At 44.6% G+C, this 24960-nt stretch overlaps 1 protein-coding gene across 1 annotated transcript in view; it reads right to left on the reverse strand.

Moving 5' to 3' along the window:
* EBF1 (EBF transcription factor 1) overlaps positions 1-24960 on the reverse strand; it is a 285887-nt gene that overhangs the window by 45604 nt on the left and 215323 nt on the right. Inside the window, exons 8-9 of the mRNA XM_075599191.1 lie at positions 13288-13418; positions 7298-7424 (exon numbers count right to left, since the gene is read on the reverse strand). Coding sequence (XP_075455306.1) covers positions 7298-7424; positions 13288-13418 — 258 coding nt within the window. The remainder of the gene's footprint in view (positions 1-7297; positions 7425-13287; positions 13419-24960) is intronic.

A 24960-nucleotide genomic window follows, 5' to 3' on the forward strand; every position in this document is an offset into this window, starting at 1 on the left:
GTGGAAGAGGGTAGGATGAGTGTGGGGATGTGAGAAAGAATGTAAGATGGAGCAGAGGTGGGTAAACCACACGCAACCAAGCAAAGGCACAACGTGTACCCTCCTCCGGAGCTGTCCCTCTGCTTCGTAGCTGACACTTCCAGAATACCCGAATTCTCAGAAAATGAAGGGGCCTTGTTCCAGGGGTATCAACTTTTAGACGTCAGTGATATAATTACCCCATATCATGTCGGCTGGGACAAGAGGAGGAGCCGTCCTGTCACAAGGTGACAGTGAGGTTGGCCATAGCAGCTTTGGATCTTCTGTTTCCTATTGCCCTGCCAAGGGCTGCATCTCTTCCCCCTTCCACCTCCCCCAGCCTTCAGAGCTCAGCGGTGTCCATGTAACGAGACGATGAAGCCAGAGAGCTAATGAGAAGAGGAACGTGTGTTCCTGTCCTTTGGATCAATACACACAGCAGCTTGCTCCAGACACCCCCGTCTTACTGCTTCATTTTTCTTCTTCCCCCAGATGAGTCATGTTATTATTTTCCCTGGGTCGATATCTTACAACCTTTTTTGTATTATTATTTTATCTGCTGCTCCATAAATTTTCTAATGACTTTAAACAGGGGGATTCAGGTTAAGGTGGCAATTTGTGATAAAAAGGTAAACAGCTCCCCAAAAAAAGAATGAGTTTTTTTTTCACTTCCATTAACCCTCCCCACAAAGATTTTAACCCTTGTAATACCAGTTATGGCGTGCTTGCTTCCCCGCAAAACAAGAGTGAAAGTAACTCATATGCATCCTCCATGCCTGGCCTTCCATGATAACTTGGGTGTCGTTTTACACCTTGTTGCAGGTCTCGGTGTCACTAAGCCAGTGGTTTTTAACCTTTTTTTGGTTGCGGAACCCCAGAATTCGATTTTGAAATTCTGGGGAACCCTAACCCTCGCCCCTTGTCTCCCCGCCCGCATCTCTTCCCCTCCCATCACCCTGTCTCTCTCTCCCCCTTTGCGTGCTACACTCTCCCACATACACACACACACACACACACACTCTCCCACTTAAACACACACACACTTGTGAAGCACTTGGAAAGGCTTCCTCCACCCTCCCCTCTCTGTGAGAGTGCGTGCTGACCAGGGCAGGCAGAGAGAAGTATAGCAGCGAGCTGCCGGCTGCTGCTGCTTAGCTCTGGAGCAGGCGCCGGGTCACTAATATGCGGGAGTGCCGCTGTCGGTCTGGAACAGCTGGGAGAATTGTCCCAGCTCTCCCCCCCCCCTGGCGGCCGCGGAAACCCTGAGGGGTGCTCGCAGAACCCTGGTTGAAAATCACTGCACTAAGCAATCAGTACAAAGTAGAAAGCAGAAGATCGTTCTTCCTTATTTTATGTGGTGTTTAGGCTGCGGCGACGCTGCCGCTGAGCGCGCTCAAACTTGAGAGCGGTGACATCACCAACTCTCCAAGCATGAGCCCAGGCTGTCCTGCAAAATTTAGCAAGTGCGAGCGGGGGGCTGGGGGGGGGAGGGGAAGGCATGGCCGGGGATTGACTGGCGCTGATTGGTTGCTGAAGGGTCATGTGACCCTTCAGCGCGCCTGGAAATCAATTGTATCTGTCTCGCCAAGCCCCAAGCGTCGGCAAACGTAAGGGCATGAGCGCGCGCCGCGTGAGCATGTCCGTACATCAGTGATTTCCAACCTTTATTGTTTGGAGGAACCCTTGAAGTATTTAGAAAAATCTCGGGGAACCCCTACCTGGCTGACACATATTAGGTTCGACAGGGGTCAGTCACAAGATGTCACACCTCACGAGCCACCTCTATTTCCCACCCTTTACCCATGTATTTCTTTCCCATCCATCTCACTAACTCTCCCCCCTCCCGCCTCGCATGTATTTATCCCTTGCGTCTCACTCTTACTCCCTCTTTTCCTCACTCACTCTCTCCTGCCCCCCTCTCTTCTCTCACTCACCCCTACCTTCCGTCAATTACCCCACTCTCACTCAATCCACCCTAAAAAATACATACCAAAAAAAACACCCCCGGGGGGGGGGGTCTGTGGTCCATAGGAGGAACCCCTGAGACTGCTTCAAGGAGCCCCAGGGTTCCACAGAACCCTGGTTGGGAATCACTGCCGTACATATTTACATTCAGTGAAGTAAACGCGCCAAGCGCGCTCAGCCACACCATGGACGCAGCCTAAGGCTGAGTCCCCGGTGCCGGCACTGCATGCGCACCTGCCAGGCTGGCGACGCCTGCAGCTGAGATCCCCGGTCTGCGGTGAGCTGCAGGGGGAAAGACAATGGGGCGGGGGCGTGGCCATGATGTCACCTGGCAGGTTCACCCTCATTGGGTGAACCGCCAGGGGGCGTGGCCAGCACTCTGTCGCAAGTTGTGAACACAAGCTTTCCGGTCTTCAGAGAAATCTGTTCACACAACGTGGCGGGCAAGGTGGGTAGCGGGCCGGGCCCCATTGAGGGGCAGCTCTTGTCCCTGCAGCGGGTTATGCAGCAGGCAGCGGTGCCTTAGGCCTTGCCCCCGCTGCATGCTGCAGCGTCCGCTGTGGCGGACGCTGCGCTCACCAGAGCCCTCCCCGCAACGGCGCTGGGCCCGCTGCGAGGGGGGGCCACAGCGCTCGCGCGAGAGCTACTCCTGCTCTCAATAGAATTGAGAGCAGGAACTCGCGTCGAGCGGCTAGGCACGCCCCCGGCGGTTCAGCCAATGAGGGCGAACCTGCCGGGTGACGTCATGGCCGCGCCCCCGTCACTCCCCCGCCATGCCCCCCCGGTCTCTGCTCCTGCAGTGAGCTGCAGACCGGGGAATCGCCGGAACGCGCAGCCGAAAGCGCGGGCGCGCATTACAGCGCCGTGACCGGGGACTTAGCCTAAGCCTTAGAAAGAAGTGGTGCTTTGCCATAAGACACTTTCTGGCACTGAAAGACACCTTGCAGCCTATTTAAATGGGCCATATGGTGTCTTATGGCAAAGTATTGCTTAGTAAATATGGACTTAAATAGCAAACTGGGTAAAGTTTATAAGCCTTCAAAATGATAGAAGTCCAATAATATTATTTTTAGTCTGTTTCAAAAAGAAAATGTCATCATTTTGTAGCGACTGTTTAATTCCATTCTCCATGAATGGACACTATTTTGTGTTACCTGCTAAGTTAATTTCAGTGTCTGTTCTACTGTATGTCAATCAAGCAGTTTCAGAGCAGAGTCAGGGAGCAGTATCAGTGCAGTACTGTAAGGCCAGGTCCCCAGTGGCCGCTGTGGTGCACGCTGCCGGGGCGTGCGCGCCACATACAACAGCACAGCCCTCTATGGGGGAGGCCCCAGTGGCTGTGTGCGTGTTGGCGCGAAAGCGCTGTGACGCGTATGCTGGCAGGGAAGACAAGAATTTTGACGTCCCGTGCCGCAACGCAATCACGTGGTGGCGCGCACCAATGGAAGGGCAGATATGCCCCGTCATGGCCCCGGCCCCCCCCCCCCCGCGCTCCCCTAGAGCTCCACAACAGACCGCCGATCGCGGCTTTAAACTGTGCACGCGCCGCCAGGACGCCAGGTGCGCGTGCAGCAGTGAGGACTGGGGCCGTAGCCTAAGTGGTGGGAGCAGCCTTTCAGGGCAGTACTATGTGTGAGGGAGCTGTCTCAGGGCAGTACTGTAAGTGAGGGAGCTGTCTCAGGGCAGTACTGTAAGTGAGGGAGCTGTCTCAGGGCAGTACTGTAAGTGAGGGAGCTGTCTCAGGGCAGTACTGTAAGTGAGGGGCTGTCTCAGGGCAGTACTGTAAGTGAGGGGCTGTCTCAGGGCAGTACTGTAAGTGAGGGAGCTGTCTCAGGGCAGTACTGTAAGTGAGGGAGCTGTCTCAGGGCAGTACTGTAAGTGAGGGAGCTGTCTCAGGGCAGTACTGTAAGTGAGGGAGCTGTCTCAGGGCAGTACTGTAAGTGAGGGAGCTGTCTCAGGGCAGTACTATGTGTGAGGGAGCTGTCTCAGGGCAGTACTGTAAGTGAGGGAGCTGTCTCAGGGCAGTACTGTAAGTGAGGGAGCTGTCTCAGGGCAGTACTGTAAGTGAGGGAGCTGTCTCAGGGCAGTACTGTAAGTGAGGGAGCTGTCTCAGGGCAGTACTGTAAGTGAGGGAGCTGTCTCAGGGCAGTACTGTGGGTGAGGGAGCTGTCTCAGGGCAGTACTGTAAGTGAGGGAGCTGTCTCAGGGCAGTACTGTAAGTGAGGGAGCTGTCTCAGGGCAGTACTGTAAGTGAGGGAGCTGTCTCAGGGCAGTACTATGTGTGAGGGAGCTGTCTCAGGGCAGTACTGTAAGTGAGGGAGCTGTCTCAGGGCAGTACTATGTGTGAGGGAGCTGTCTCAGGGCAGTACTGTAAGTGAGGGAGCTGTCTCAGGGCAGTACTGTAAGTGAGGGAGCTGTCTCAGGGCAGTACTGTAAGTGAGGGAGCTGTCTCAGGGCAGAACTATGTGTGAGGGAGCTGTCTCAGGGCAGTACTGTAAGTGAGGGAGCTGTCTCAGGGCAGTACTATGTGTGAAGGAGCTGTCTCAGGGCAGTACTATGCGTGAGGGAGCTGTCTCAGGGCAGTACTGTAAGTGAGGGAGCTGTCTCAGGGCAGTACTATGCGTGAGGGAGCCGTCTCAGGGCAGTACTGTAAGTGAGGGAGCTGTCTCAGGGCAGTACTGTAAGTGAGGGAGCTGTCTCAGGGCAGTATTGTAAGTGAGGGAGCTGTCTCAGGGCAGTACTGTAAGTGAGGGAGCTGTGTCAGGGCAGTACTATGCGTGAGGGAGCCGTCTCAGGGCAGTACTGTAAGTGAGGGAGCCGTGTCAGGGCAGTACTATGTGTGAGGGAGCTGTCTCAGGGCAGTACTGTAAGTGAGGGGCTGTCTCAGGGCAGTACTGTAAGTGAGGGAGCTGTCTCAGGGCAGTACTGTAAGTGAGGGAGCTGTCTCAGGGCAGTAGTATGTGTGAGGGAGCTGTCTCAGGGCAGTACTATGCGTGAGGAAGCTGTCTCAGGGCAGTACTGTAAGTGAGGGAGCTGTCTCAGGGCAGTACTATGCGTGAGGGAGCTGTCTCAGGGCAGTACTATGCGTGAGGGAGCCGTCTCCGGGCAGTACTGTAAGTGAGGGAGCTGTCTCAGGGCAGTACTGTAAGTGAGGGAGCTGTCTCAGGGCAGTATTGTAAGTGAGGGAGCTGTCTCAGGGCAGTACTGTAAGTGAGGGAGCTGTGTCAGGGCAGTACTATGCGTGAGGGAGCCGTCTCAGGGCAGTACTGTAAGTGAGGGAGCCGTGTCAGGGCAGTACTATGTGTGAGGGAGCTGTCTCAGGGCAGTACTGTAAGTGAGGGAGCTGTCTCAGGGCAGTACTATGTGTGAGGGAGCTGTCTCAGGGCAGTACTGTAAGTGAGGGAGCTGTCTCAGGGCAGTACTGTAAGTGAGGGAGCTGTCTCAGGGCAGTACTATGCGTGAGGGAGCCTTCTCAGGGCAGTACTGTAAGTGAGGGAGCTGTCTCAGGGCAGTACTATGCGTGAGGGAGCTGTCTCAGGCAGTACTGTAAGTGAGGGAGCTGTCTCAGGGCAGTACTGTAAGTGAGGGAGCTGTCTCAGGGCAGTACTGTAAGTGAGGGAGCTGTCTCAGGGCAGTACTGTAAGTGAGGGAGCTGTCTCAGGGCAGTACTGTAAGTGAGGGAGCTGTCTCAGGGCAGTACTGTAAGTGAGGGAGCTGTCTCAGGGCAGTACTATGTGTGAGGGAGCTGTCTCAGGGCAGTACTGTAAGTGAGGGAGCTGTCTCAGGGCAGTACTGTAAGTGAGGGAGCTGTCTCAGGGCAGTACTATGTGTGAGGGAGCTGTCTCAGGGCAGTACTGTAAGTGAGGGAGCTGTCTCAGGGCAGTACTATGTGTGAGGGAGCTGTCTCAGGGCAGTACTGTAAGTGAGGGAGCTGTCTCAGGGCAGTACTGTAAGTGAGGGAGCTGTCTCAGGGCAGTACTGTAAGTGAGGAAGCTGTCTCAGGGCAGTACTGTAAGTGAGGGAGCTGTCTCAGGGCAGTACTGTAAGTGGTGGGAGCTGTCTCAGGGCAGTACTATGCGTGAGGGAGCTATCTCAGCGCAGTACTATGCGTGAGGGAGCTGTCTCAGGGCAGTACTGTAAGTGAGGGAGCTGTCTCAGGGCAGTACTATGTGTGAGGGAGCTGTCTCAGGCAGTACTGTAAGTGAGGGGCTGTCTCAGGGCAGTACTGTAAGTGAGGGAGCTGTCTCAGGGCAGTACTGTAAGTGAGGGGCTGTCTCAGGGCAGTACTGTAAGTGGTGGGAGCTGTCTCAGGGCAGTACTATGCGTGAGGGAGCTGTCTCAGGGCAGTACTGTAAGTGAGGGAGCTGTCTCAGGGCAGTACTGTAAGTGAGGGAGCTGTCTCAGGGCAGTACTGTAAGTGAGGGAGCTGTCTCAGGGCAGTACTATGTGTGAGGGAGCTGTCTCAGGGCAGTACTATGTGTGAGGGAGCTGTCTCAGGGCAGTACTATGTGTGAGGGAGCTGTCTCAGGGCAGTACTATGCGTGAGGGAGCCGTCTCAGAGATTATTAGCTGCTTCAGGGAGCAGTCTCAATGGAGAGCTCAATAAGCCAGGGAGCAGTCCCAGGAGAATTTAATTTTCGGAGCAGTCTCACAGATAGTCCTCGTGTCAGGGAGCAATCTCGCTGTTCCCTCCTGACCCCGCTCTACCTCAGATGATGAATGGAGTCTGTAGAGGACTGTTATTGGCTTTGCCTTTGTCAATATGTTTGTGTTGGTCTCAGCTTCTCTATGATTGATCTCTTCTTCCTAGCTGATCAGTTATTAAGAGGGAGAAGAAAAGGGGGCATTCCACAGAACAAGTCGACAGAGAAGAGAGAGAGCGAGAGAGAGAGAGAGAGCGAGAGACAGAGAGAAGAGAGAGCCAGCGAGAGAACGAAACAGCGAGAGAGAGAAGAGAGAGAGAGCAAAGAGAGAGGGGAGAGAAAGAGCGAGCCAACGAAAGAGCGAAAGAGAGAGGAGAGGAGAGAGAGGAGAGAGAGGTGAGAGAGGAGAGAGAGGAGAGAGAGAGGAGAGCGAGACAACGAGAGAGATGCTAAAGAGAGAGGTAGAGAGAGAAATAATGAGGGAATAAACAGACTGAAATATAGGAAGAGAAGGATCAGGGTGTGTGTGAGAGAGAAATAACCCTATCCAATATAGCGAGAAGTAAGGTAAAGCATTGGAAGGGGAGTGACACATTGCGCTGCTGTCTGTGACATGTAAACTTTTTCAACATGTTGTGACAACATTCACCTGTCTGTGAAGGAAATCCTACCTGTGTATATGAATCTCCCAGGGGTCCCTTTGCAGAACTGCTTCGATTTGTAGGACAATGTAACTTCTACCACGCCGGGGATGTGCCGGGGAGGTGTCTGCACACGGATGGCATGCGGAGTAATTAGCTAAGAGGAGAAGAAAAGGGAAAGTGTAAGAAGCAAAGGAAGGGATCATTGTGTTCTGCTGATCCCCCATAACACTTTCCTGTCACCACTTCATAAACAGAGCCATAAAAGGTATAATTAACTTGTCAATGTTTAAATACAACACATAGGAGACACTGACAATTATGTACACATCTTCTCACTTTCAGTGCACACAATTACCGCTCATCTGACACTGTGGGGTCTTTGTATCAAGAGTCACAAATAGCAGTTTTGCCACTAAGTTGATGCTAAAAGAGTCAATTTGAAGTTGAGTGAACGTATGAAACGTAGGCACTTTTTGTTTATTTAGTGGAGATTAGCGACACGATTCGTTAAGCGGTTATAGGGGTAAAGTTACTTGGTGCAGTATTTTCATTGGCTATATCACATTTTCAATTGGAAACCTGATTCTATCATTTTTCCCTTGTGTCCACATGCCAGTTCTGACTTGGCATTAACCTCTGACCCCAACAGGCCAGCGTTAAATGTAGGTTTAATGATGAGCAACTTTCTTACACTTAAAAATTCTTGCACCGTTTCATGGCTATGGACCATATTTACTAAGTTGGGCTACTACATTATGGCCCATTCATGTGGACTATCCAGCGCCATAAGGTGTATTATGTTAGAGCACTGCTTCGCAAATATGACCCAATTTCTTTGTTTTTGCATAAAAAAAACATGAGCAGCTAAGTACTATGTAACATGATCACAATGAGTACTGGTGATAGGTAACATGGTATGATTATATATATATATATATATATATATATATATATATATATATATATATATATATATATATATACAGTGGTCGACAAATCACCAAAAAATCTACTCGCCGAACAAAAAAATCTACTCGCCACCTAGTACCACACGTGTGTTGCTTGGGCCAATAGGAGCTCGCCACGATGTTAAATCCACTCGCCCGGGGCGTGCAAATGTATAGGTTTGTCGAACACTGTGTATATATATATATATATATATATATTATATAAATGGTTTGACATTGCAAATAATAACTTGTGGACCAACACAACTGCCCACCCTTCTTTGCCCTGGGTAGTACAAATCTTGTATATAATGCAGTACAACTGTACAAAGTAACATGCAGAAAACTATACAAAGGTAAATCCAAAATGGTAGGAAACAATGGGAGACAGGAATCTCCGTTCCAAAGAGCTTACACTTTAAATCATTGACTTCAGAAGTCATGATGATGATGACGTTTTCCTATTCATACTCCAAAAGTGCTCTGAAGTGTGTGTTCAGCTGTTCATATGGTGAACTAGAGCCACCTAAATGTTGTACAATTAACAACTGCAGCAAAATTAGGCTGTAAACTATATGATGCTGCCACAGAGCACCGGTGATATTTTTAGGTGTAACAGAGTTAAATCCAGTAATTGAACATAAACGGAAAATTCTACCTTCGTGTATTAATGTATAGACTGCAGATCCCTGCGGCTCTGTGCTGCAAAATGTAGACAAAAATAAACTGCAAAAACATAGTATTTGGGGACTAAAGCAGAATTGTACTTATTTTTGGGAGTACAAGCCACTTAGCGCCGTAACTGTAAAATGTTTTCCATGTGTGAAGTAATAAAAGGGCTAAAAAACACCAGAGATCTAATATTTCTCCCTATTTATCCAACTGTTCTTTCAAAGCCTGGTCTCATTCATTTTTAACCCTAACATGAACCTTGGCCCTAGAACACGAGATGTATGCTCACTCTGTCATCATGCAAATCTATTTGCTGTAAAATGATGCTTCTCATCTTCCCGACCAATGTATATACATTACGCATGGAATACAAGGACACTGTCCAGAATGCATGTATGGTTTTATACACATAAGTAGACCAATTATTCAGCAAAGCTTGAAAAAACACAGGGTAAATTAAAAACACATTATTCCCAACTCCAAATATTTAGAGCATGCAATGAGAATAACACACTCAGGCCCCTACAGGGGTATTTACTAAGCAATGCTATGCCATAAGACAACTTACAGGTCATGTGAGTGAATGGGATGTAAAGCGCCCCTCAGTGTTTTATGGCAAAGCAATACGTGGTAAATATGGGTCGTAATGTATGAACACATATCTCTACGGCCAATCAGATAAAGCCGGATAGCACGGCGAAACATGGCATTAGAACTGGTAGAGAGGTCCGGACTAAGGAATAAATAGTGGAGATCAACGAGCCTTCTTGGCACAAGTAGACATTTGCCTGTATCCTACTGTAATCAGTAAGATATGTTGGGATTACATAGAGGGACAGCAGACATGGAACGCCATTATCTAAACCCAAAATGCCTGTGAACAGTATATATATATATATATATATATATATATATATATATATATATATATATATATATATATATATATATATACATACAGTGGTCGACAAATCACCAAAAAATCTACTCGCCGAACAAAAAAATCTACTCGCCACCTAGTACCACACGTGTGCTGCTTGGGCCAATTGGAGCTCGCCACGATGTTAAATCCACTCGCCCGGGGCGTGCAAATGTATAGCTTTGTCGAACACTGTATATATATATATATATATATATATATATAAAAGGCGGGGTTGCAGACCTGTCTAAGACGTGCAAATGAGCATACAGTAATATTTCCATTTGCTATATGCTTTGCTGTGGAGGGTTTTTGACACTTTTTTTACCCACCATAACTTAACCAACTATATATAATATATATATAGTGCTTATGGATTAATGAATGTTCCAATTCCTATTCCCAAGTGATGACCAGGACTGAGCTGCAAAGCTATTCTGGGGAAAATCACATTGACAGGCCATTTTTTTTTTAGAGGCCCTGAAAATATGACTTGACCTCATTGTTTCCTCAAGACCTACTGGAAGATTTCTCAGCGACGTGTGTGGAAAAACAACGAAGATAACAGAAAAACTGTAAAACGGACGAATGAACAATTTTGAACATATTTTTAAGGGAACTTTTTCAGGAGGATTTTTTTTTTTTATAAAGTAGACGTTTCGGTGAATGTTACTTAAAGAAAAAAAAAAAGAGCCAGAAAATGATTGAAAGAGTAAAAACAGAAGAGGGAAATTGATCGCAAGAAAGCAGCGGATGAAGGACAGCGAGAAAGTGTGAGAAAGGATACGAGATGAAGCTCGGGTTTCACAGGAAAGTATAAAATGGTTGTGAGGATTGCAAACACATGTGAAACAGGATAGGTAGGGGGTACGCAGAGCCAGGAGACCTAAATGTATCAATTAGCCCAATTCTCCGACTCTGCTGCTCTGAAACGTCAGAATTCCAGCATTCTGAATCTCATTAGCCGTGTCTTTGTGCAGTAGATGGAGCAGAAGCATGACCCTCACACGTGTAATATGTCGGATAACAATGCCGCTCTGTACTGTTCTCAATTCCCTGGAATTGTTAGGAGTTTCCTTGTTAGGAGGCTTTTCATGGTCTAAAGCTCTCTCTAGTATAAGATTTGTGCACTTTGCCTCCCAGTTACATTAGAACTGCTCCCTCGCTGTCTTTACACGTCTTGTGGAGAGTGAGGTATTGTCCTGCCGTGGGGGGAAGATTTCTGAGCGGAATGCTGACAAAGATTTCACACTGGCTCTGAATACAAAGGAGGCCCTCGCTTCTTCTTCAGGACGGTAACAGTGATTAGCTGCAAGATTCAAAGGTGCACTCACTCTGACAAACGTACTACAAAAATCACTGTGATAAGATTGCTCCATTTTTAGAGTTGCCTAATTTTCCCTTTCTTTCCCGTTTTTTTTTTACTCTTAGATGTGTATGGTACATCATGTGTTTAAGATATTGGGCATTTCCTTCTCTCAATGCTAAAAGGTCTCGGGGTGTAAACTTTCACAGTTATTTTGGCTCCAGGGTGATTGCAATTACATGACCCCGCCACCACTGCCCTTGATGGAAGAGGAAGTCTTCAGATTGCCACGGGAGTGATAGGCCACCAAACAGCAGAAGGGAACCAGAAGGGTCAATAACCCAAGCCTTCCCATTCCCAATGCGACTTTGGAAGATATCTTGATAACAGAGTTATTTTTTTTTTCTCTCTCTTTGTGAGCAACTGTACCAGTGTCACTATAATGTGAGTGATTACGGTGGCACAGTATCTTACATGCAGTGCACACAAAGGCTAACCACAGGGATCCTGATGATTATTCACTAAACTAACTTTGTTGCAGATCATTTAAATGAATGGGTGTTTAACCATCGCTGCCGCAGTTTATTGAATAGCGCGATGTGTAGCTACGAACGGGTGCACATTTCCGAAAGAGCGTGTCATTCATTATGTGTAGAGTATGAGTCGCTTTGTGTCACTGTAAGGCGGAGGAGTGGTTATATGGATCAAAGTAACGGATAAGTAGGAGACTGACGATGCACACAATCATTTTATGCATCACTTTCTTAGAACTGTTTTCTTATTAGCTTCATTTTCGCACTTCAGTAGTCAAAACATCAAAACATTGGTCTATCTCTGGGGTGCTCAACTCCACTCCACTCCACAACCCCCCCCTCCCCCCCCCCACACACACACCCAGGCAGAGCCTTTGATTGTGCCACCGGTGCTGAAGCAGGGACTAATTGAGCTGCCTGTGCTGAAGCAGGGACTGTTTGAGTCACCTGTGCTGAAGCTGGGATATCCTGAAAACTTGACCTGTTGGGGGAGCTTGAGGACTGAAGTTGAGCAACCCTGGTCAATCTTACAAGTTGTGTCAAATGTATTCAATTTAAAGGAGCATGGAATAGTAATGCAGCAATCTACTTGCTTTTATTAGGTATTATATATATATATATATATATATATATATATATATATATATATATATATATATATATATGATAAAAAATCACTGGCACTCCAATAGAAATTCAATAATGAATAGGTGCATGTCCCATATAAATAATAAAAGTATACATTATCGCATAGCAGCAAAAAGGGAGACAGCACTCAGGTGAATGAAAATAAATGTATTAAATACAGCACATAACTCCAACGTTTCGATCCCACAGGGGGATCTTCCTCAGGGTGGTGCACCACCCTGAGGAAGATCCCCCTGTGGGATCGAAACGTTGGAGTTATGTGCTGTATTTAATACATTTATTTTCATTCACCTGAGTGCTGTCTCCCATTTTGCTGCTATGCGGTAATGTATACTTTTATATATATATATATATATATATATATATATATATATATATATATATAATACCTAAAAAGAAATACCTAAAATATATATATATATTTAAATCTTTAAATTATTTTTGGGCTTCATATCATTACTACACTGTACATAAAGTCTTCCAACCCTGGAACAGGGTCATATACCTTTTAGTGGACCAATTTAATAGCAGTGGTAGCACCTGATAGAGTTTCTGTGGCTACAATATGTTTTTAGAGCTGTCGAAAGCCAGTGTATAATTAAATTGTGTTAGTCCATTAAATGTTATCACTACCTACTATTATACACGTACCTTCTTCAGAGCCACTTCTACAGCTCGGTAATACTTTGAGGTACAGGAATGCCTATACTAAAGGAAGAATAGATCATCCGCATATGTATTTGATGCGGGTCTAAAAGAGTGAATGCACTTTTAACAAGGGCAGGACTTTCCTGGTCCACATACTGTACTGTAAGTCTTCTTTTCTTGAAGCTTGTTTTCAATATTCAGAGCCAGGCAGAATGAGAGAACAGGGATCTGATAGGCTGTCTGTACGTCTCTGCTTCATAGAGCGCTTAGCAGTAGGATAGGGGATACGCAGCAGGCATAAAACACACGCAGTCATTACACATTAACATTTAGAAAACACCTACCTCACTCCACACCAGCATGGTGCCGAATATGACCTGTAACCCATCAAAGAAATTATCTCCAATGATGATGACGGTGGCACCTCCTGTGGTCCATCCTTCACTCGGACTGATTGCTTTGATACATGGTGTTGCTGCTTTGCAAGAGACAAGAGAAAGAGAGGTGTCCTCTAGTTATTGACGGAATCAAAATCAGAGGAGATCAGAGTGTACAAAAAGAAACCATAATGCATTCCTTAGCCTAGAACAAATAAAAATGTGAGTACATTCACATGACTCAGACAGGTCTGCAACCCTGCCTTTCACCATCATCTCTTAGCATACAGTGCTTCACTGCAGCCAGGGATTCTGGGAAATGACATGCAAATGAGCACACCGTGTCAACTTTTGCTTCAAATCCTTTTAAACATGGAGTCCTATAAGCTTATTCTTGCCATATCACACAGCTTTCCAGCACAGTCTGGGTTAAAGAAGTGCATAGCTACTAGAGATGAGCGAATTTATTTGGCGAATTTGGATCCGCAGTGGATCGTCCGGTTCCTTTGATCCGTGGATTTCAGCGGATCAATCTCAAAAAGAGTGATTAATGTGTTGTGGATGTTTTATTATTATTACCAATACAGTCCACGGATTCCACAACCCGTGGACGGATTTGTGTCAGATTCTTCAGAATCCATCAACAGATTGCTGAATCTGCAGATTGGATTCTACCGGCCCGTCCACGGGTTGTATCCAATGGCGGTTTTTGATGAATTCGCACGGATTAAAACCGACCAAATCCATCGCGGATTTTTAATGGAAAACAGATTTTTTTTTGGGGGGGGGGGGAAATGCGAGACAATCCGGGAAACGGATTTTGGTGGATTCGCCCATCTCCAATTGCCGGTAACCCTACTCGCAGACAGCTGTTTCAACCTCTTGGGTTTCATCAGTGTGAGCCTGGTGATACTGGCTTTGCGGTTATCCTAGAACCAAATCACAGACAGATTGGGCACTTGGTTGAGTGAGCGAGTCTTAAAAACAGAGTCTGTGCAAAAGCTAGTGGTTTATGGAACATACTAATGAGGGACAGATAATGGTTTGTTCTCCTTAGGAGAGTTAAGAAATGTTACTAGAGGATCAAAGTAATTGTTTTTTCAAAATAGGCTGTGATTTGTAGATCTAAATCTTTGCATTTCTTATTGAAATTAAACCCTTTTTTTTTAATACATCCCTTGTTTGATCGGCCCCAGTGACCTTGCCCCCTACTTAACAGTTAAACTCGGGACAGAGAAGTCAGATTCATCGCATATTGAATAAGAACCCTAGAACCAATGAGTGCTTTATAAAGGAGATGCAGAATAGACAGCTCCCCCGGTGCCACATACAGAATATATCTTTGACATAGTGATAACATATATTCTACAGACGTACATGGTCTTAGAAGTGATGGGAATAAAGACTTGGCCAAACGGCCATGGGCGTTTTAATATGCTTGTCAACGTGCACGCACTATAACATCTTGTTTCCAACACGCCGGTATAATACACTGGCAAATGTTTAGTGAGAGAATGTTGCAATGTGTAGTATTTCGCCGGAATAGTCAGAAACTTTATACACTTCAGACTCAGAGGATTGCAACGTTAAACCCATCTCTGCAAGAGGGGACTGCGCTTGTCAAGGATTATAATCTTTGTATTTATCAGACTGTGTGCAGGAAGCGCCATAGGATATTCTACCTACAGTAATTGCCTAAAACATCTTCATACAGAAGAGTTTAAGTTGTGCCCAAGTAGAGTTATTGGAGACTTGTATTGGAATTTTCATATGCCGCAGGGTGCTGCGAGTGTTCTGCTTGATGCCACAGTGTCATCTCCTTCACACAGTGTTTGAAACATAAACTGCTGCTTTATCCCGCCCACTCTACAAAGCTGGGGGTGATATATTTCCATTGTGGCTAAGTTGAAAACACATCTGGCATACTACTTGTCACATTGATAACATGACATATTTGGCCATATTTACTAAGTAGTGCTACTCCATAAGACACCTTCCAGCACAAATTTATATATATGGTCCTTTACAGGCCATTCAAGTGAATGAACTGTAGGCTGCCTTCCAACATGGACGATGTCTTATGGAGTCAGGACTTCAATGTGTGTATATATGTATATATTTATATATATATATATATATATATATACAGTGTTCGACAAACCTATACATTTGCACGCCCCGGACGAGTGGATTTAACATCGTGGCGAGCTCCTATTGGCCCAAGCAGGACCCGCGTGGTACTAGGTGGTGAGTAGATTTTTTTGTTCGGCTAGTAGATTTTTGTGTGAATTGTCGACCACTGTATATATATATATATACTGTATGTGTATGTGTATATATATATATATATATATATATATATATATATATATATATACACACACACACACACACATATATATATATATATATATATATATATATATATATATATATATATATATATATACATACATACATATATATGTCAATAAGAATGCATGGGCAGTATACTGTATATCATGAGACGCTCGCCAAAAGGGGCAGATCCGATGTGTCTGATATAGTAGAAGAGCTGCATACAGTATCTGGCATAGCACACAATTCCCCAGGAGTAGCCATATGAAAGTGCCTGTGTTTTTTGTTAGCACATCAGAGGAGAATATCCTCCCCTTCAATCTGTGACAATAAAATGATTACAGCCACAATTTAGCATAATAGTCCTGAATAGCTGATAGCGTATTGGAGAGTTAAAGTGGAAATTATTAAGTAGCGCTTCTTTGTTATAATAATGATCACTTCACAAATAAAAGCTTTTCTCCCAAAGGTACTGCGAGCCACAAAATGCTAATTCAGCAGCCGATGTGTGTGCCTTTTATTAAATATTACCTTGCCCTGCCTGTTTAAGGATTCCGTTGCTCTGATTGCTTTATGAGAGCCATGTAAATGTCATTTCATCACACAGGCACGGGCATTGCCTGTTAGCGTTTGTACAAGACACCGCCAAAGGGCAGGAGCTGAGGGAATTGCTGAGAAAATACCGACAAGTGCTAAAAAAATATAACATATGAATTGGTTTACATTTCTTCTGGGGTTGGTGAACTTGGTCTGGGGACATCCCTTATATACCGGAGTCCCGCAACTGCAAAGCATAAAAAGGAGGCCCTCATTCTCTCCTGTCTTGGCTATTGTAACCTTCTAATGTCCCGCTTTCTTGCCTCTCATCTGTCTCCCTTACAATCTATCCTAAACGCCGCTGCTAGAATCACTTGACTCTCTCCTAAATCTGTCTCAGCGTCTCCCCTGCTAAAATCCCTTTCCTGGCTTCCTATCAAATCCGGTATTACTCACCAAATTCTCCTATCTTTTAAGGCTATACACTGTTCTGCCCCTCCGTACATCTCAGCCCTAATTTCTCGCTATATACTGTACCTGCCTGACTCTTGCGTTCTGCTCAAGGATGTCTTCTGTCTACCCCTTTTGTATCTAAAGTCCTCTCCCGCCTAAAACCTCTCACTAACTGCCCCACACCTCTGGAATGCCCTTCCCCTCAATATCCAACCAGCACCATCTCTCTCCACCTTTAAGGCCGAGTCCATAGACGGACAGGCCGTGCTGAGGCGTGCGGACGCTCCACGCTGAGCCCCTGCATCCTCAATGAGGATGCCTTGAGAGGGGGCTCACGCGAGCGTCCGCAGGCGTGCTGACGAGATGGAGGTTTCAGCCGAGCGCCATGCTGTTTTTCAGCGCGCTGTCGGCTGAAAACCTCCAATCACAGCACAGCAGCGTCAACGTCATGGCGCCGTGACGTCTGCGCCGTGACATTGACGTCAGTGCGTTGTGGGCGATTGGCCCAGCGACGTCACTGCCCCACCTCCAACCACCTCCCCCCGGCTCCCTTCGCGCACCCTGGCTGGCAAGTCCGTGCAATCGCGCTGACTAATGCAGGCGAGCCTCAGCGTTAGCGCGCATCCGCTCTCCTCACCCCTCTATGGCCCGGGCCTAAGACATCTTAAAACACACCTCTTTAACGAAGCACATGGGTAGCTCTGTGGCTGATACTATACATCTCATGGATCGTCCTTGGCCCCCTGCAGACGCACTTACCAGAGCACCCTCCTACTGTCTCTGTACATTCTCCCTACTTACCACTAAGATTGTAAGCTCTTCGGGGCAGGGACTTCCTTTTCCTAATGTTACATTTATGTCTCAAGCGCTTATTCCCAGTGTTTGTTATATTATTATGTCACGAGTATTACTGCTGTAAAGCGCTATGTACATGGATGACGCTATATAAAGACATACATACATACATAAAGGATGAATAAAGGAGATATAAATGCTGAGGGGGGGGGGGTCGTTCTATATATATTACAAAGTGTCAGTTCGGGATGTTTTCAGTTGAAAATCCCAATTGACTTCAATAGGATGATCCCGAAGGGCCGCATGGGAGTACTTACAATAATGCCCTAAAGCAGCAGCTCAGTGGTAATATAACTACGTGGTAAACCTAGTTTGAATCCCAATGTCAGCACTTCTTGTGACCTTGTGCAAGTCACTTTAACTCCCTGTTTCTTAGGCACCAGAATAATGAGATTATAAAGCAGTGGTTCTCAACTTCAGTCCTCAAGACTCCCCGCCACAGGTCAGCTTCAGCACAGGTGGCTCAATCAGTGGTTCGGTCTTAGACTGTATGTATATACATACATATATATGGCTCTAAGGATGACTGCACATCCCTCTGTGATAGGCTGAATGGCCTGTCACTCTCCCAGTGACAGCCAATAAGACTGCACATCTCTCCCCCTCTGTATTAGACTGAGTGGCCGCTCACTCACCCAGGAATTTTTATGGCAGTGGGATGCAGAGGGAGAGTGACAGGTGTTAATGCCCTAATTAATGGAGGCTTCACATCTCTGCCCCTCTGTGATAGGTAGAACGGCCTGTCACTCATCCAGAGACAGCCAGTGATTTAGCATTCAGTTTCAAACTAAAACAATTTCCCGTACGATTGGATTTTTCAATGACCCTCAATAAGTCACAGAGTCAAATGTTTGATAAAATATGCCTTTACCTACCTAATCCTGTTTTTATCCGTGGACAATTATATGTTGCTCTATCTATATCATATCATTTTCACTTACTGTAGTGTCAAAAAAGAACCCAGAAATTAGCAATTGTGTCTTTAGAAAAATCTTTGATTAAAAAATATAAGTAAAAAAAAAAAAACAATGCGTGAATGTTTAATTAATAACCTTTCTGATCTCCTAAATCGGTGCATGTTATGCTGGGTACAGCTCGTATAGTATAATAGAACTGGCCCAATACATTCCTGTATAAAGATCTCACAACTTAATATGTAATACCTATGCAACGGGCAAATAAAATGATTTGTTCAAGTTAAAGGTGTGTGAATTTTTTGCAAAACTTTGCAAGTGTCACCGTTTTTTGGTGAAAAAAGTTTTCGTCGGTCCAAAAGTTTGCAACAAGTGTTTGCTAAAAAGTCAAATGCGCTATGCATGTTCGACTAATTGTGATTATTTTTGCTTATAATATCGATTGGACCATAAAAAAAAAAAAGAAATGTAAAAAAGTCACTTGGACACTTTTGTACTAAAAAAACGAAATATTTAATTTTGAACAATTTGGCCTGTTTTACCAAAAAAATTTGTGCCAAAAATTTGATCAAAATGTATGCAGGATTTCAAAACTTCTTGGAAAGTTTTATCATAACAGCAGCAAAGCGAATCGCGTCAGTTTCACACATTTATACTCAGGTGTGAATATAACGTGACTGGGACTCCACAGGTTTTGAAGACCAACACTATAAAGTCTGTCAATACCCCAATTAAGACCCTGAGAGGTTTGAAAGTTTGTTACATATCAACTACTTTTTGGTCCAATAAAAGGTATCACACCCCCTATTCCCTCTCCCTCCTGTGTCACTGCCCCAGTTAAGAAAAATTATAATCCGCAAGGATTCCAGAGTGAGTATAAACAGCTGGATCTCAAGGTTGCAGGTTGACTGCTTGGGCCCTGGGACTTAAACTAGGCAAATGTGCTTCAACAACATGTATCAGTTCCGTGTGACCTTGTGCAAGTGACTGAATTAGATTAAAAGCTTGTTAAGGCTGAGGCTGCTAATTGCGATGTCCCAGATTTTGGAACCGGTTTCCTGGTCGCTGGAATGTGAACTTTGCTGTGTGTTTTCTTAGTGACGCAGTTGCAGTTTTCTCGAGTGCACAATGGAAAACCTCGGTGATTTGTTTAAATGATTTCACTGTGTTTATGCATCCATGAAAAAAATTATGTAAAGTAATTAAAACCATATATACATTCAGAAATGTTTCCTGGCCAAAAGAAAGTCACTTCCCATGTGTTGCTCTCAGTGCAGGACTTTTTCAAAGAATTGGTAAAGAGACCCTCTCTGGAATATATTTGTTAGGTTGTTGTTACCGTATTCTCTGGCCTGGGAAGGGGTTACAAGCTAATTTTACTAGTGGTGCAAAAATGTAAAACGGGCTCTAATCAATATACCCTAAAGGGTGGTATTTATTAATGTATTTGCATTCATTTTAGTAACCTAGTAAAACAAGGTTGAAGACATTTGTATCAAAATAACAGTGCAGCGGCATCAATATAATTGGACAATACAAACCCTCTGTAGAGTCTTCACAATTTGCGTGTACATGTAGTTTATTTATTTAGACGATTCTTCTAATATTGTAAATTATTCGTTTAGTTCCAAACGAGCAAGTCTGGTCTTGTGGGCGATGCAGTGGCTTGAGAAGTGGGAGACTCTGGTTTGAGATCTAATGCCAGCTCAATGTGACCTTCACTAAGCGTGTCTCGTTTGTTACTAAATTAGATTGGCAGCTAAATTGTAATCATACCCTACAATTGTACTTAGTAGCTTTAATACATATTTCGGGGTCTTTACATAATAAGATCAGGTAAAACTCCTGTACCTATTTATAATCGTGGCCGACAGCAAGGGAAAGATCCATTGTCTGTTTTCTGCACCCACTGGCTAAAGCTCAGAGCATTCAGCTAATTAGAGTAACTGGCAACTAATCACGTGCCTACACATTGCCAATACAAGATTTACCAATCAGAACGGTCCATCCTGTCAAACTAAAAATATTCCGATATATTCTGCACCTGTTTCTTAACTCAATGGTCAAAACAGCTCTTCGAATGTCCCAATGTATGCACAATCCATGCGAGTGTTCAGTTTACATGTCAATGACACACACATTCTTTCTTTGTGATGGTTTTAAACTTACACCCTGATATATTAGAAATCAATAGATTTATGACAATGGCATATCTCCAATACTGTATGGTATTCAATATGCGACCTTCTGACTCTACAGCAGGAAACCCATGTGAGGTGTCATATCATATAGGAATATTAATGTAGCTATATCTACTTTTACTGCTGGGAACACTTGATAAATATGTTATTATTCATACATGGGATCAGCCACCTTTCCCAACGGCGAGTGCCCGCCTTACACACACACACCTGCATTTCTGAAGATGGCGTTTTAACGTCTGGTGCTCATGGCAGCATGATAGCTGCTTGTCACCGGGAGAAGTGAACTACACGGAGCGGAAGGTTTAAAACTGTTTAAACGGCTCAAGGCTAATTTTAGTGCGAAGAGGATCCTGTCTGTTTCCTTTTCTTTGTTTGTCTCTCTTCTGCTCGGCCTGTAGTGTCAGTCAAAGCAACGATTCATTGCAAACCTTGCTCTGCAGCTTTTTCAGCTTTGAAGTGTAAAAATATATTTCTTGAAATAATAATAATAATTAAAAAAAAAAAAAAAAAATGTGTCTATTGCCAGGTAAGGAGGCTAGCGATCACAACAACCTATTTGTGAATGAGGGAGATATCAGACTTTTAAAGGGTGATCTAGTTGATGCGTAACTGATGTGTGTGCATGGGGGATCTCGACTTAAAATAGATCATAATATTGCAGTCTGCTATAACTCCCGTGTGCTGCTTTATAGTAGGTGATCTTATTAAAACATACGGTGGCAGCTAGTGTGTGTAAGGCCACGAGTATTGTGCCCGCGACGTGACGCGTGATGTTACCGTCGCCACCAGCAAAAGTTGTATTTCGCTTCAAATATCAAATTTAAATATTCCCGGCTTCCAAAAATCGCGTCGCCACGCCGCTTTGTCGCCGGCACGCTTACTATAAGCGAACGCGGCGGCGACAATGCTTTGCGTTCGGGCGACGTCGCGTCCCTGTCACTATAAGCGCGGCCTAAGGCAGGGGTTCCCAACTCCAGTCCTCAAGACCCCACCCCCCCAACAGGTCAGATATTCAGGACATCCCAGCTTCAGCACAGGTGGCTCAATCAGCCCTTGCTTCAGCATAGGTAGCTCAATCAGTGGCTCAGTCTTCGACTGAGTCACTGATTGAGCCGCCTGTGCTGAAGCAGGGACATCCTTAAAACCTGACCTGTTAGGGGAGTTTGAGGACTGGAGTTGAGCCTCACTGGTGTAAGGTGTATGGCAGACCACCTGGGTAACTAAGCGGTTAATGGCGCGTTTCTGCATCTCTCTCCCAGTGGTAACATCATCTCGCTGTGCCTTGGGAACCAACAAAATTGGACTGTAAACACTTTGTGGCAGTGATTCATACCGAATATAAAATTCTATGTACACTACGGCGATGCACACTGTTATATCAAAATGATTATTATAAAAAGGAAGTGGGTGCTGTTACAGAAAAAGCAGAACCCACGTGTATCACAAGGATATTCCAAATCAAGAAAGTCTCTTAATCTCCGTTTACCACAGTCATCAACATTTGATTTAGGGATAGGTACGTGTGTCTAAAAACTCTACATATAGCACCGTGTACACTGTCAAAGAGAAATATATGGGTACACCTATTTGTTTACTTGTCGTTCTATATCAAAAATAAGTTTCCATCAACCATCCTTATTTTATATTTAATTCTGTGTAGGTACACACCAAAATATATATATATATATATATTATAAAGCTACAAGGTTGTGATCTGCTATTCATCACATGAGATTTTCTCAGTACCTGTACCCTCTCAGTGCAAGAAAAATACATTGCAGACTCCACTGGCGCTGAAGATGTTAATGCCAGCTGAACATGGAGAATCAGCAGTATACATTGTGTGGAAGGGATCCATTCTCTAGAACCTAACCAGACCAGGCTGCCCTCACACGGGTAAAAATGAACGGCTCTTCTGGAAAATCTTTTGCGTTAATCTTGGCCTGCGTTGTGTTTTTCACAGGCATTGATTCTGTGCTCAGGATTATCCAGATGGTCGGAAAGGAATCCTTGTGATAGGATTAACCAGCCCTCTGCTCCATCTGGTAACCTCGTACAGGGCTGCAGGGGGCCTGCTGACTGACATGTCCATGCCTCCCAGCTCATACACTGAGAAGCAGATTTACTAAGCGGTGCTAAGCTGTAAGGCTCATTCAACTTCAATGGGACATAAGATGCCCTAGAGTTTCGCACTGTTAGCAGATATAGCTGCAGGGCCCCCTGACTCAGGGAATTGTGGGCAACTTTCAGATCTCATCCAGTAACTGTATTTATATGTATTTAGCGTGTTTTACTTTGTGTGGCGAAAATTATATTATATTACATATATATACACAGCTCAGGGATGTATTGTAACTCAATAAAAAAAATATATGCCGATGCCCTAAAGATGTCCCTAAAATGTGCATCTAAATGAAATGTAAACTTATATACAAATAGTATGTATATACAAAATTATGGCTAAACTGGATTACAATTGTACATCAACATATTTATGTGTGTGTATCTATGTGCAGACCTGTCTAAGACGTGCAAATGAGCAAATTCCATTTGCTATATGCTTTATTGTGGAGGTTTTTTGTCATTTTTTTTACCCACCATAACTTTTTACGTTATGGTGGATGAAAAAGGCAACAAACACCTCCACCGTTAGCATATAGCCAATAAAGAAGTGCTTTGACTGGCTTTGCATCTAATCCCATGCTGTGTTTAAAAGTTGTGGGAACAGCAGAGCATTTGCTTATATGGGTTCCATGTAAATGGATTTCAGGCAAAAAGTGACACGTTGTGTGCTCATTTGCGTGTCATTTCCCAGAATCCCTTGCTGCAGTGGAAGCACGGTATGCTAGGTGATAGTGGTTCAAAGGCACAGGGTTGCAGACCTGTCTAACACATGAGAATGTGCTTACAAGTGATATTCTTTATTATATATATATATATATTTACAGTTGCTATATATATATATATATAATATATATATATATATACACATAAACACATAATTGAATTATAGATAAAGCTGCACTGGAAACCACCCATCTTATAATAAACATGCTGAAATAATAATTGATAATGAATAACATTAGATTGCCCCTAGAAGTATGTGTGCAGAAATAGAAGATTATTATGTGTATTACAATGTGTATAAACAGATTTGTAATATATGACATCATGGTATATATATGTGTGACAATGAATAACTACGCTGCGAATATGTATAGTACACACGCATGGCATGTATTTCCATAATTACATATACACTTTCGTAATGCCCTCTTGTACAAATATATACACAGTATTGTGTACTGTAAGTGTGCATGTTACATGCACACTGCTTATAGAAATAGTGTGCACATAACAAACTGATGGAGAAACTCGTTCGTTTTAGTCTTTGGGTGGATCCAGGATCTGATTCCAGCTCACACACAGACCCCAAGAGACTCCAGGCTGAAGTCCAACAAACTGTTTTCTCAATACTATTTTTCCATTATCCTATTTTTCCAGTGGCATTGAGACCCTCCCGACTTATTTAAAGATAGTTCTGCTGTATACTATGCAACAGTGTCATGTGCCAACACCCCTACAAATTATACTTTTTGCAGCTGTTTATGAAACACATACTGTAGGGCAGGGGAGCGCAAACTTTTCCAGCTGCGCCCCTGTCAGGCCTGTGCCAAAGCAGCGCCCCCCCCCCCCTACCTACCTTCTAGTCGTGTCCCGGTGCGCGGGACCTCTGCAACAGCCCCAAAGCGCGGGACCTCTGCAACAGCCCACGCCCCCCCCCCCCCCAAAAACCAGCCATAATCGTAAAGAAAAAGGAATCGCATTGAAAGCACTGGGAGTTTTCCCTTTGATAAATCTTGTTATTTTGTTGCACAGACATTGCCCCAGTTTTACAGCCGGGAAACTTTACTTAATAACCCCAGTAGTGACACTTTTTAGTGTCACCTGTGCTGAAGCTGGGATATCCTGAAAACCTGACCTGGGGGAGGGTGGGGGGTTGGGGGTCTTGAGGACTGGAGTTGAGCACCCCTGGAGTAAGCCACCAAAACTATAATTGGTAGAGAACGTTACCAAGGACTTAACAAACAAACAAGGCTCGTTCTAATATGTTATCATGGCAAAAACTATAATAATAATAATAATAATAATAACAGCCTACAATGGAAATGTTCCCTTCCATATTTGCCCTAAATAGTTTTCCGGACTATGAGATTGTTGCTGCGTTACTGAGAGATGGGTGAACTTGCCTAAATTCCCTTTGCCTACTGTAGCTATGTTTCTTTACCCTTATTTTTTATTTTATTTTTTTAAGTTGGCAAATTCGCCCAAAGACGTAC

Source organism: Ascaphus truei, chromosome 5 (assembly GCF_040206685.1).
Source record: "Ascaphus truei isolate aAscTru1 chromosome 5, aAscTru1.hap1, whole genome shotgun sequence".
In the NCBI taxonomy this organism is placed as follows: Eukaryota; Metazoa; Chordata; class Amphibia; order Anura; family Ascaphidae; genus Ascaphus; species Ascaphus truei.